A 14430-nucleotide genomic window follows, 5' to 3' on the forward strand; every position below is an offset into this window, starting at 1 on the left:
GTGATTAATGCACCTGCTGGAGAGAGATCAAAGTTTTGTCTAGTAGAAGTTTTGACTCCCCATGTGTAGAGTGTTACTATGCCTGCTGCAAATGACATGTACCATGCAGATCACAGAACTGTAATATATATAGATAGCTCAGTGGGTTACAGCTTTTGTCACAGACATCCCTTTATTACTTGCACTTCATAAGGTACTATCCTAATACAGCACAGAAAGTTATGGACTGGCATCAACAAGCTACATTCAAACTGCAAGACATAGGTTAGAAACTTATGTTCTTTCCCCACTGTTTTATTATTCTAAGGATGCTTAGAAGGGTTACTTTGGGTAGAAATAAATTCTTATTAGTAAACCGTATTGTAACCGTTGTATTATGTTTTAAATCTTGAGTTTGTGCTTTCACAGACCAAGCACTCTTAAAATATACTGCCTACAAGTTTGGAAGACATGTGACTCCTACACCTTGTAATGACAGAGGGCTGTGGAGAGATGAGGGGCACAGCTGGAGGGCGGTAGTCAGGTGTGGCTCCTTCTCAATGGTGAAGAAACCTGGCCCCACTGGCTGAGCCAGCAGCTGAAAAATAAAACAATATTTTACTATTGTTTTATTTTTCAGCTGCTGGTTCAGCCAACATGTGCAGGGAGGGGCGGGCTGGAAGGAGGGGAAAAGGAGTGAAGACGGCCGGCCAAACGGACATGCGCACTTAGGTTTCTCCACCCGGCTGTGGTGCACAGCCGGCTTGGAGAAACTGTGCAGACCCCAGTGCACTGTCTGAGCAGCAGACCAAGCTGTTCAGACCAACCCTGATGTTGCTCTAATGCTAGGCACAGCATGTGAGCAGTGCCAGGATTGCATGGGGAGCCTGTGCCTGGAGAGCAGACAGCGTCGTCAGAACTGTATGTTTTCATAAAATTATTATTTTATTTCCCCCCCCTCCTCTCTTCCCCTTGAGATTTGTGGCAGCCGCTGCTGGTGGTAGGAAGGTAATCCATGGAGAAGGAGGTCAGTAGTGGGAGCAGAGAAAGATTGTTGCACCAGGAGACACCAGTGCATGTGTTTGCATAAGAGACACTGTACCTTCTGCGCCCAGCAGGGTTGGCTAATTCTCTCTCTTCTTGATTGGCCTCTGCTTTTCACAGCTCCAGTCAGATTTTTCTGTTAATAAAACAAATTGCATTTATATGAAATCTGTGCCATTTGTATTCTTCTTTCCCACTTAGTTTGCTGTCACAGTTCTTTCTGTTTCTGTTTTGCTTCGACTCGTCATTGACTCTTACAAACAAAATATAATCCGTAATATAGGCCCTCTACCACAAATGCTTAATTAAAAAACAAAATAAATAAAAAATAAGTAAAACAATAAGTGCAGGGATCGTTTTTTAAATTTCTTATAGGTCCATATTTGTCTATACAATCTTCTGGAGTCATGTTGTATCATAGGAATGCCTAGCAGTCCTTAATTTGCTAACAATACATTTTTATCCTGAATGGAACATAATTATGCAACATGGCATAATAGTGTAATGTCGGGAAATTTGCTTAGCAAGCAACATACAAAGCTCCCAAAAAATATAATGTTAATTATGCCAGTGTAATGTTAATATGCCACAGGTTTAATTCTGATGTTCAACTTCTCATCACTCTCCTGTTGACACTTTTAGGGTCCATCAACTGCTCTGTTTATTTTTGGTATTTGGGGGCTCAGGAGCATAATTGCCCATTTTGACTGTGTGTTGACGGATTGTTCCTGCAGGTCTCAAAGCTTGGACTAAAGGGTCTTTGCTTCTTGATCAGCCTCCTGGCACAAGGTGTGGAACCCAGACGTGAAGGTGATGTACACATGTTTGGGGTAAACTCTCTAGCAAACTGAGATGCAGTGTCTACCTGTCTCTGAAACTATTGGCGTTCGAGTTTCCTTGAAACCAGTTAAGTGTTCATGGCTGCTTGCAAATTCATTAGTCCTCACATACTGCAGTGGTGCCCTAAATACTGCAGGACATTTTTTTTTATATTGCGTTATAAAGAAGAAAATTCTGAAAAAATTCCACAAAAATTCATTTCTGCCTACTGCACAAGAAACAAATCCCAAAAAACAGGAATTGACATGCTCAAGCAGCTTGAGCGGTGTTCATTAGTGGAATGAGGTCCATTGAGAAGATGGAGAAGAGAAAGACGAAGAGGATGGGGTGCACCATCAGAATGACCACGACCACCACCACGACAAAGACCAAACAAAGAAAGGCACATAGGACGGGGACCACAACCAACCAAAAGATCAAGACCAACATGATGAGAAGTAAGTGAAAGAGGGGGAGGATTTGGACAAACCACAAGGAGGAAGTTAAAGAGGAGAGCCAGGTGCATCAGATTTCTCAGGAGTCCCAGGGACACCCTGTCGTAACCAACTGACCAAGAAAATTATATTTAGCTCTAGGGAGATGGGTCTCCTGCAGGAGCCAAATTGCTATGGAGTAGTATTTGTAAAACTGAAAGTCTATCTTCGCTGACATTTCATGTCAGAATATAGCAAGTGGTCATTTTACTCATTGAGGGAGTAATTAGGTATTGTCAGCACCAGTCGCTGTGGGAGAGAGCTCTGTGTTCTTGGATTTGGTGGTGATGCCTATGGTGGTATTTGCGTGGGCAACTATAAGTTTTTGTGCAGGGCAAGCGCTCTGGGCATGTCAGCAGACGATTGAGAGTAAACATCAAAACCAGTGCAATGTCTATTGCCTGAACAAAGCACCTTACAGAATACGGTGTAACAATGAGGGTGGATATAGTGTGCTAGTGAAAAATCAGGTTCAGCTATTCAGGTCTGGTTCAATAAATCTGAAGTATTCTTGTGTTGCCTGTTTTTGCTAAGTTGAGATCATCCTGCTCACAAAGGTCCCCACCTCCGGTATCAACTATCCGACCAGGGTTGGGACCCAGCCCAGTATAAATGTTATCTTCTGCCATTTCTGTATGTCTGCCTCTAATTCTCATCTTCTTCTGGCAACTGTGCCTGTTTCATGCTTTGAAAATCATTTGTGAACTATGCATACAACATGTATGTCAGAAAAATTCCTTTGTAAATCAGACTCATGTTTGAATAGATATGAGTGTGTCCTTTTGTCGATTTGGTATGATGATCAACAGCTTGTTGGCTGAATTAATATTGTAATTTTAATCATAAATGTATTCATACTGCGTTTATGACCATGACAAGGCATTGAAGCACCTTTTCGGTACTCTGGAACACAAGATTGGTAGTTAGTAGGTTGGTAAAAAAACGTTTTAAAAAAAAATGTTCTTGTGAATTGGTTGTGTTAGGGTTGTACTCTTGATTCCATGCGTGTTTAGTAGAGTTTGGAGTAGGCGTAGAACAATAAGGATGGGTCTGAAAAGTGGTTGTTTGGAGTAGGGATAGAATGGTAGGAATGGATATGTAAAAGGGAACCAGTTGGCATTTTGTAAGTAGTGGCTGTGTGTGCTTGACAGTACGGTTGGATGGCTAAAGGAGGGGTGAACGTTTGAGAAGGATCTGTGGGAGTTCATAGTTGTCAGAAAGGTTCTGGATGAGCAAGAGGGGTGGGATGAGAACTATATACTGTACACACACACCCACACACAATGATTGGTAAAGTTTAACTTGAATAAACCCATCTATATTAATACCCATGTGTATGTGTGTGTGTGTGTGTGTGTGTGTGAGAGAGAGAGAATGAACACACACAATATACACACACACTCACACAATGGTTGGTAAAGTTAAGCTTAATTAAGCCCCTCTATATAAATACCCGTATGTACATTGAAGCGGGAATATTTACAAGATTACCTGTCCACATGTATCATGTGGTTCATTTTCTATGGTTTCAAATAAGTGTAATTAACACACACACACACACACACACACACACACACACACACACACACACACACACACACACACATATATTTATAAATACACATCACTTATTGTAGTTGCTAGTAGCAGGTATAACTCTCTTATATATGCATCTGTATGTACATAAAAGCAGTAGGTATATAGCTCTCTCCTTATATAAACATATTTACTTATAATAGGAGGCATAGTTCAAAGTACAAGATACTTGTATAACAACAACATTTATTTTCCTTTACTGTCAGAAGTATAGTTTATCATGTCTGAGTATACTGTTGTGGTATATTTTTGAATTGCTGGTATAGTCTCCATGTAGGGAAAAAACAGCTTTTGACTGATCTTTTAAAGTAGAGATGGGTGGCTGTGATCTCAAGTTTGTGGGTTGGGAATTCCATAGTTTGGCTGCTTAAACAGAGAAAGATTGTCCTCCCATGTTTTCTTTCTTATATGTAGGAGGTATGAGGGGGAGCCTTTCTTGAACATAGGTTCCTTTGCTGTATGTATTTGTTGATTTTGTTCTGATGAAGAGTGGTCCTTTGCCATTTATTGATTTGTGTGTGATACAAAGCAGCTTGAAGGATGACCTTCTTGCAGCTGGTAACCAATGCAATGCCCTCAAAGCTGGGAAGATATGTGCACGTGACTTTACATTTAGTCTTCTCATAGTTGACAGTATTGAGCCATGGTGCAGACTGTTAGGATAGTCCAGTTTGGGTAGGACATATGCTTGAACCTTGTGAGAGAATCCTAGGGGTGGGAAGATGTGTCACATTGTTTTCATTGTGAGATAGCTTGATATGGCTACCTTATCCACTTGTGGTTTCATTGATAGTTTGGTGTCCATGGTCATTCCAAGGTTTTTTACCTCCTCGGATATTTTAGGAGGTAGTCCTAGATCATCGGGCCTGGTGCTGAGAGGATAATAGGTTTTCCAGTCACCGCAGGCAAGTATATCAGTTTTGAAGGCTTTCAGTTTGAGACTGCTCCATGTCATCAACAGCCTAAAAGCAATCGAAGAGTTTTGATGTGTTAATGTCCTTTGGACTTTCCAATTTGATGAGTATCTGCATGTCATCTGTGTAGTTATAGCAGGTGATGTAAAATTCCTTGACCAGATCTGATATAGATGTCAAGTAGATGTTGTAGAGCATGGGCGAGATATTTGAGCCTTGAGGGACTCCTGCTTTAATGTATGGTTTAAAAGAGAATGGTGAGTATGTATAATATTTGTTCTCTTGTGTAGATAGGATGTGACCCAAATGAGAGCTGTGCTCTCTAATCCAGCTTTCTTGTGTTTTTGGATGAATGTATAATGATGCACTGTGTCACTAAGGCTGCTGAAAGGTCCAAGAGAAGAACGTAAACAACTCTGTTCTGGTTCACTGCGGGTTTAAGCGTCCCCGAGAAAGGAATTAGGGCAGATTCAGTGCTTCTATGTGGATGGAATCCAGTTTAGAAGTTGGAAAGCATGAAATTTCTTCAATGAACTGCGACATCTGGGTGAAAGCTGCTTTCTATAAGTTTGCCAGAAAGGGTCAGTTTGTATGGGTCTGTAGTTGTCGGGATCTTTACTGTCCAGATTCATTTTTTTGAGTGGGGGCGCATTTATGTCATTGTAAGGTCTTCTTGGAAAACTCCCTGTTGTTAAGGAGTTGATACAAGAACTCTTACTGGGATGCCCCTGAAGTTGACAGTAGGATGTTTTTGGAAGATTTGAGGAGGACAAAAGTCAAAGGGGAGCCTGCTGACTTGCTTACTTTGACAAGATCCGGAAATTAAGTTGGTGATATTTCTTTGAAGGAGCTTAGTTGCTGTGTATTGTGGAAAACAGGTTGGGGTGGTTGTTTTGTTGTTGTTGTTTAAGTAAGAATTCAACATATATCCCTTAGCTATGTAATGGTTAGCTAGTTTGCCTCAAACATCTTGAGAAATGTGATTGGTAGTTTTGTGCATTTTGGCTTAAAGGATTCAGTGATTATTTCATAGAGTTCTTTATTGCCATACTTTGCATTGTGGATTCAGTTTGAATAGTATATTTTTTTTGCTTTTTTGTTTGTTGACTTGTATATTCTGCTGTGTCTGTGTTGGCATATCTTGTTTTTAGGATTGTTTGTTTTGAGCCAGTTGCTTTGCAGCTTAGCATTTGTCCAAGGGAGTGTTTTCTTCTGTATTGCTCTGATGTCTTCAGAGTAATTAAGAGATCTAAAGCTCTCTTGAGCCATCCATAGAGTGTATGTACAGAATTGATGGTTCCAGATCTGTGTTGGAGGTAAGCACATTTTCTAGTCCCTCCAAATTCAGCTTGTTCCATTGTTCCTATGTGGTTGGGGGTAGGAAGGTTTTAGTTGTGGTGGGTTTTGGTGTCTTGTGTTTGAAGGCAACAAGGAAGTGGTCTGACCACCTAAGAGGAGTAATTTGTTGGAGTGTTACTAGGTTTGGGATGGCACAAATGATATCTAATGTATTTTCAGTGATGTCTGTGGGTTTAGGTTGTGTGTATCTAGACTTATGAGGATGGTCTGGGGTGTGGCATATTAGGTTTGCCAAAACATATGTTGAGGTCACCAAGGATGCACAGGTTTGAGAATATTGTAAGAAGGTTAGAGATTGTGTCTAGCAATGTGTCTGGGAACGTATCATTATCAGGTGGTCTGTAGAGAAGGAGAAAGTAACATGAACATTTTGGTGTAGGGTTGCATCTGACAAGGGTGGTCTCACAACCTTATAAAGAAACATCCTCAGCTTTAGTGAGGTTTGTTGCTTGTTCAAATATGCTGGCTAAGCTGCCTCCTTTTTTGCCTATGTGATTCTGTGTAACAGTTTTATATCTTGGCGGAACATCTTCAGGCAATACCAGTGCCATGTCTTCTCCCAGCCATGATTCTGTTATGAAAAGTAAATCTGGCTGTGTGTCTATCAACAGTTTGAACACGTGGTCCTTGTTTTTGGCACAGAACAAACATTTATCAGTAGGTGGTGTAAAGAATCTAATTTGGAGGTGGAGAGAATTTGTACTGCTGGAGAGTGAGTATTGTCCACTGAAGTTGTGGGTGTTGTGCTATTGTTAGTGTGTTAACTGTCGGGGATGAAGAAAGTGCTGTTTATTCTTATTATTGTCTTCTTCAAAAAGTCTGAAAAGACACAGTTTTGGGTCTGGTAGTGTAAATGGTGGTTACTCTTTCTGAAGTGGAGGGTTGGGCTGTGGAGTTGTATGTGAATGGTAGGTTTGGTTTGGTACAAAAAGGGGATGCACAGTACTGAAGAGTGCTGTGGAGTGGTCTTCTTTTGCTTATGTTGAATGTGGAAGGTGTGTGGGGGAGGGATGGTGGTGGAGCATGAGCATTATGTTGAATATCTCTGAATTGAGCAATAGAAGTTAGACATGTGGTTGCATGTTGTGTGTTTGTGGACTGAGCGATTGGTGTATTTCATGCATGGAAAGGGTGAGTTGAGATGGCCTTGAATGTCAGTTATTTATGTTGGTATTTGGGATAAAGTAGATGTGTGTATATATGTTTTGGATGGTGATGAGGTGCTGGATGATTGAGAGTGTGTTAATAATGTATTTATGTGTGTGTGTTTTAGTTTTATGGGCTTGCATTTTATGGTATTTTGGTGGAGATTTGAGGTGTATGATTTGAGCGAAGGACTGGTGAGTTGTATATGTTGAAGGGGAAATGTATGGGGTTGTGTGTGAGTATAGTCTGTGTGTAGTGTGAGAGAGCAAAAATATGTGATTTGTGAGATGTGTGTATGCTGACTGGGGGTGATTGAGTCTTATTTCTGTAGGGGAGTATTGATAGCATGTTGTCATAGGTTGTGTGTGAGAATACATGGATTGCTTGGTTGGTAAATGGTATGAAAGTTGGTTGAAGGAAGGGTTCAGAGGGGTGGCAAGTGCAGTGCTAGTAGAGATGAGCGTATCATAAGGTTTTATGTTGTTGAAAGGGTGGGAGTTTGCGTGATGATATGTGGGAGTTGTATTGGTAAGTAAAAGGTGTTTTTGGTTGTATTGTAGTACATAGTAGTGGAGTGTGTAGGAGCTTGTGGGTGTAAGGATATAAGGTATGTGTGAGCGCATTCTAGCACCGGGTAGAGCTTGGTGAGTGAGAGGAGAGTGGATTGAGAATGTATGTTTGTAGAGAGTGGTGTGTATTTATTGTGAGTTTGTGTGCATTGCTGTGTTTGTGTCTCTTTCTTGGAGAGTGGTTTTGGATTGTGAAACTGGCAGCATCTCTGGCCTTAGGCCCGACCGAGCAGGCCCAAACAGGCAATTGCCCTTTTCCTCTCTACCCTTAGCCGCAGCGACTGGGTTGAGATGCCATGAGCCTTAGGATTAAGTAGCGCTAGTGATCAGGTGAACTTGGGCCAATGGTAGCCCTAGCCAGTCAGAACCCAGAGCCCATGTGAACCTTAGGCCTTGGAACCAATCACAGCCCTAGCCCTATCATCCAATCGGAACCCAAACACAAGGTTCAATACAAACCCTAGTCCTAGAAACCAATCAGGACCCTAGCCCAATCAACCAATCAGAACACAAACCCTAGGCTCTAGGTCCAATACAAACCCTAGCACTAAGAACCAATCAGAACACTGAACTGAGTTATTTAAAGAGCACGTAAACTTAAACTTAAGGGGCATTGCCTGCTTTAAGGTGAGATTGGAGACCTGCTCAGGCGGCTGAGGGCCAATCAGTAATGCAGAAACTGATCAGTGGCGGCTCCTCCATAATGGTGGAGGAGCGTCGCCCCCATGCTCAAAGCCAGCAGATGAAAAATAAAATGATAATAAAACAATTTTATTAACATTTTATTTTTTAACTGACAGCCGACGCAAGTTTAGTGTGGGGCCCGGTCCTCTTGGACAGCGGGAGGGAGAATGATTGGGGGGCATTTGTAACTGCGCATGTCAGTCTATCTGTTTTAGGCCGGCCAAACAGACATGCACACTTAAATTTCTCCAAACCAGCTGTGTTGCACAGCCGGTTGAAGAAAAGGCACAGACTCCCTGTTTCTGAGCGAGCGTCAAACCAGCCAGCTCAGGCCAATCCTGATACTTCTCTCATGCTTGGTAATAGCATAAGATCAGCGTCTGGATTGGGTGGGGACTTTGGGAGCCTGTGCTGGTGGAAGTCAGGTAAGTCCTTTTTTTAATAGTAAACCTCCCCCCCTCGCCACACCACTTATTATTTACAGTAGCAGCCACTGAAACCGATGTGCAGAAGGGAAGGGACATGCTCTGCAGCTTGCAGTCTCCTGGGATACAGAAAGGCCAATACACACTTTGCAGTTCCTGTTCAACTCTGCAGGTAAGGACCAAATGTAAAGCTACTAAGTAATGCCTTTTGTGCCCTAAAAAAAACTTGTTTTACCAGCCAAACGTGATTGCTACATACACTACCAAACACAATTTAAAGCACAAAATAGATATTGCGTGGGGTGTTAGGGGGTGTTAGGAGGTTTGGCTTCTAGTAGCCTTTGTACAGTTTTATGTAAAACAATGAAAGAGATTTGAAAAATCGCCCTTAGTAAAAAAAAAAAAAAAAAATGTAGTTTTAAAATTGAACATCACAAAGTGTTTGCTTACCACCTTTTCTTTGGCCTTGCTCTCTGGTCTGTTCAAGGCTCACAGAAGCTGGGTCTAAAAAGTGGTAGTGGCTACCTTGGGATTCCTTCCACAAACTTTAGTGGCTGTTCCATGTGTAAGGGGAGTGCATAGGCTTTCTCAGGTGGCTGTTGGCTAATCATTAAAACTGGTGTGCAGTGAGGAGGGAAATGCTCTGCAGTTTATAATCTCCTTGAATACAGACAAGCCAATACGCACTTTGCAGTTCCTGTTCATCAGTGTAGGTAGGGCCTGCTATCAAAACTCACATTTTTGTATCTTAATCTAAGAATCGTAATACAAGTTAACGCTTACTGCCAGAAAAATAAGTCTCAGGGGAATTAGCTGCAGCCATTAGAAGATTACCTGATTGCCTACTAAGAAACAGAGAAGCTGCACTTTTGTTCAAACGATTTCTACATGCTCCAACAATTTTCTTAATTCTTATAACCATTTGACAGTCTCAAAAGAAGAGCACAGGTTTTACAGAATACTTTATCCCCATCAAATTCATTTCAATGACATTAGTCACCTTAAAGGTAGAGGTGTGTTGGCCTAATTACGAGGTCCCAGCAATTTTTACAGGGGCTGGTAACAGTCATGTTTCACCAGGAAACTTTACGATATATGAAACAGTGGTCCTGTTGGATTTAAATTGCATTACATCAAAACATTCATATTTCTGTAGTCAATTCTCAAAAGCTTACAAGTCACCACAGCAAACATTAAAAAAAATTGCTGTATTGTTTTAGCATAATGGCAGATCATTCATGTCATGCTCCATGTGTGATACAGCAAGAAGTGCTCATACAGTGCATTACAAAACGTGACCACAAAGATCCACGAGAGTTGTAAAGTTAAAAGCCCGCCTAATATGTGATGGTTCACATTCTCCCTTCTGAGGGCTTAGTCTTCTATTGTCTGTTATTGCCCGTTTGGGGAAAATACAGTGCAGGCAAAAATATTGATTGTAGATATTTCGACTCCCTTCAAACGGCGTGAGATTCCCTTTCATTTAAGGGGTCTTCATCAGGAAGGTGTGAGGATCACCTGACACAAAAATATATAGGATCAGGCCTCATCCACAATTTTTTTTATTGAAGCCAGAAACGAATCCAATAGCAACTGACCTCTATCGATCACTCAAATGTAAAAAAAACGCTTGTCTATGGTACGCGGAACCGATGAAAAAGAGGGGGCCACCAAATGTCAACCTCTCTCCGCTAAGGTTAAACTTCTACATAACTGGACAAAAAAATTACTGTCAGAAAACATAAAAAGTAAGTTCAGTTGTGAAATGATTGGGGCAAACTGGTCTCCTCCAAAATGGATCAAGTTGATATCTCTATCTGTGTGTCAGGATTCCTGATCACCTTGCAAACGTGCTCAACTACGTAAAAATATAAAACCCATTTAAAAATGTTTTCATGAATATAAGGCTCAAATAAATGACGCTCTGGCAGCTGAACAGCATGCACCCGCTCCATGCAAAGAACAGATGCGGCCGCTGAGCAGCTCGCAGCCGACAGGTAATGAATGAATCAATCAATCAAAAAAATTTGGAGAGCGCGCTACTCACCCGTGAGGGTCTCAAGGCGCTGGGGGAGGGGAAACAGGAGGGGGAGGCAGGGTGGGTCACTGATTGAACAACCATGTCTTGAGGTTCTTTCTGAAGACCAGTAGGTCTTTGGTTTTGCGAAGGTCGGTGGGGAGGAAGTTCCAGGTTTTGGGGGCGAGGTAGGAGAAAGACCTGCCTCCTGTGGTGGTGCGTTGGATGCGGGGGACTGTGGCTAGGGCGAGGTCGGCTGATCGGAGGTTGTGTGTGGGAGTGTGGAAGTTGACTCTTTCGTTGAGGTAGATTGGGCCGGTGTTGTGGAGGGATTTGTGTGCGTGGATGAGGATCTTGAATGTGATTCTCTTGTCTATGGGGAGCCAGTGAAGGGTTTTGAGGTGTGGAGAGATTCGTTCGTGGCTGGGGAGGCCAAGGACGAGGCGTGCAGCTGTGTTCTGGTCTGGTCTGCACTTCTTAGTTCAGTAGATGCAGGTGTTTTTGTTGCACTCAAGAAGGCCGGGTGGGTGGAGGTATTTGTGTAAATTCTAGCATGTGGCCAAATTGAATTATATCTAGGACCCATCGGTCCTTGGTTATGTGACACTAATGATGAATGTGGTGTTTTAGAGTTGCTTGAGATGTTGGTGGGGAGAAGTGCAAGGCTAGGGCGAGGTCGGCTGATCGGAGGTTGCGTGTGGAAGTGTGGAAGTTAACTCTTTCATTGAGGTAGGTTGGGCCGGTGTTGTGGAGGGATTTGTGTGCGTGGATGAGGATCTTGAATGTGATTCTCTTGTCTCTGGGGAGCCAGTGAAGGGATTTGAGGTGTGGTGAGATTCGTTCGTGGCGGGGGAGGCCAAGAATGAGGCGTGCGGCTGTGTTCTGGATTCTCTGGAGTTTGCGTTTGAGTTTGAGTGTGGTGCCGGGGTAGAGGGCGTTACCGTAGTCCAGTCTGCTGCTGATGAGTGCGTGAGTGACTGTCTTTCTGGTTTCTGGGGGAATCCATTTGAAGGATTTTTTTAGAGTGCGTAGTGCGTGGAAGCAGAAAGAGGTTAGAGCATTGATTTGCTGTGTCATGGAGACGGAGGGGTCGAGGATGATGCCGAGGTTGCGTGCGTGGTTTGCGGGGGTGGGTGCAGGGCCTAGGGCGGTGGGCCACCAGGAGTCGTCCCATGTGGTTTTGTTGGGGCCGAAGATGATGATCCCGGTTTTGTTTGAGTTGAGCTTGAGGTGGTTAGTGGTCATCCAGTTGGCGGTGTCGAGGACAGTGGTGTGTAGGTTGGTTTTGGCGGTGGTGGGGTTGCGGGGGAGGGAGAGGATGAGTTGGGTGTCATCTGCATAGGAGAGGATAGTGATTCCGTGTGCTCGGAGGATGTTGGCTAGGGGGATCATGTAGATGTTGAAGAGTGTGGGGCTGAGGGAGGACCCTTGGGGGACTCCGCAGGTGATCTTGGTAGTGTTGGAGTGGAAGGGCGGAAGGCGGACTCTCTGGGTCCGGTCACTGAGGAAGGAGGTGAGCCAGTCTAAGGCTTTGTGGCGAATTCCTATGTTGTGGAGGTGTGTGCGGAGTGTGTGGTGGCAGACGGTGTCAAAGGCTGCGGAGAGGTCTAGGAGGATGAGTGCAATGGTCTCGCCTTTGTCGACTTTGGTCCTGATATCGTCAGTGCATGCGATGAGGGCGGTTTCCGTGCTGTGGTTTTTGCGAAACCCGGATTGTGAGGGGTCAAGAGTGTTGTTTGCTTCGAGGAAGTGGGATAGGCGGGTGTTGACTAATTTCTCTGCAACCTTGGCGGAGAAAGGGAGGAGGGAGATGGGGCGGTAGTTGGAGAGGATCTCCGGGTCGGCTTGTTTTTTTTTAGGAGAGCAGTGATTTCCGCGTGCTTTCAGGGGTCTGGGTACGTGGCGGAGTCGAAAGAGGAGTTGATTATGCTGTAGAGTATGGGGGCAATGGTTGGGCTAGCTTTGTTGTAGATGCGGTGTGGACAGGGGTCGGAGAGGGAACCGGAGTGGATGGAGTTCATGTTTTTTTCGGTTTCTTCGTGTGTGGTGGGGGTCCATGTGGAGAGTGTGGTGGGGGGGTCATGAGTGGGGGTTGGGTTGGGTGAGTGAGGGGTGTGTGTGGTGGGTGTGTGTGGTATGAAGCTGTTGTGGATGTCCAGGATTTTGTGGAGGAAGTAGTTGGAAAGGGCGTCACATAGGGGCTGTGTGTGTGGGGTCTATGTTGCTGGCTTTGGGTTTGGCAAGTTCATTGATGATGGTGAAGAATTCTTTGCTGTTTTGATAGTTGTTGTCAAGGCGTGTCTTGTAGTGATCTCTTTTGGCGGTGCGTATGAGTTGGTGATGGGTGCGAATGGTGGTTTTGAGGGTGGAGAAGTTTTTTGTGGAAGGTTCTAGTCTCCATATTTTCTCAGCTTGGCAGCATTTGCGCTTGGAGTCTTGGAGTTCAGGGGTGAACCATGGGGCGTTCTTGATGTTGCGGGTTGCGATGTGTTTTCTGAGGGGGGCTAGTGTGTCTGCGCAGGTAGTGATCCATTTGTAGAGGTTGTGTGCTCCTGTGTTGGGGTCATTGGTGTGGGGGGGTTATGGGCCAGTTGGGAGTTTAGTCATTCTGTGGGGATCTTGTTCCACATGCGGTAGGGTGTGGTGTGTTGATGGTAGTGTGTGGGGGGTTTGGTGAAGGAGAAGTGGACGCAGCGGTGGTCAGTTCAGAGGAGTTCGGTGGTGTGGGTGTAGGCTATGTGTTGGCTTGAGGTGAAAATTGCGTTGAGCGCGTGTCCTGCTGAGTGGGTGGGTGCGGTGACCAGTTGTTTGAGTCCGAGGTTGGTGAGGTTGTCTATGAGGGAGGTAGTGTAAAATGAAGGGGCTTCGTACCGAGGAGTGCAGACACGCTGGCCCCGAAAGAGACATCAAATTTCAATGTGGCGCCTTTCAGGCTCGTGCTCTAGTGTCATAATCCCCTCAGGACTACAGATAAACTGTATCCAGATTTACAATGATATGTGTACTGGATGATTTGGAAAACCGTGGCACAGGGTCTGATTGAATCACAGACTGCCGTTGTCAGAACCTGCAATCCGTTTAATACTGCCTTTCCTTACAGAGAGATACAAAAGATAGTGTTCAGGGCATTTTGTATTCACTGTAATCCCCACAACGTGTTAATGTACATCCACAGGTGTGTAAGCCTTTCTTGGAAGGGAGACACCTAAAGAATATCTCTCTTAGCGCTCGTGTTCACTATAAGAGTCTACTAAATTAGGACAATACCTCTAGATTCATCATCATGGGACTTGCCCAGGCAAGGTAGTTCCAACCCAAATCATGTCAAAGGTAAAAAACTTGTCAAGATAAAAATGATCAAGCCAAGGCAAGACATGTTTTGGT

At 43.9% G+C, this 14430-nt stretch overlaps 1 protein-coding gene across 3 annotated transcripts in view; it reads right to left on the minus strand.

The window, feature by feature from the left end:
- The window catches only part of C7H20orf204 (chromosome 7 C20orf204 homolog), a 142966-nt gene that overhangs the window by 36341 nt on the left and 92195 nt on the right, over positions 1-14430 (minus strand). For all 3 annotated transcript variants that reach the window (XM_069243239.1, XM_069243238.1, XM_069243237.1), the window contains exon 3: positions 1082-1159. In XM_069243239.1, coding sequence (XP_069099340.1) covers positions 1082-1159 — 78 coding nt within the window. The remainder of the gene's footprint in view (positions 1-1081; positions 1160-14430) is intronic.

This window comes from Pleurodeles waltl, chromosome 7 (assembly GCF_031143425.1).
Source record: "Pleurodeles waltl isolate 20211129_DDA chromosome 7, aPleWal1.hap1.20221129, whole genome shotgun sequence".
NCBI classification, from domain to species: Eukaryota; Metazoa; Chordata; class Amphibia; order Caudata; family Salamandridae; genus Pleurodeles; species Pleurodeles waltl.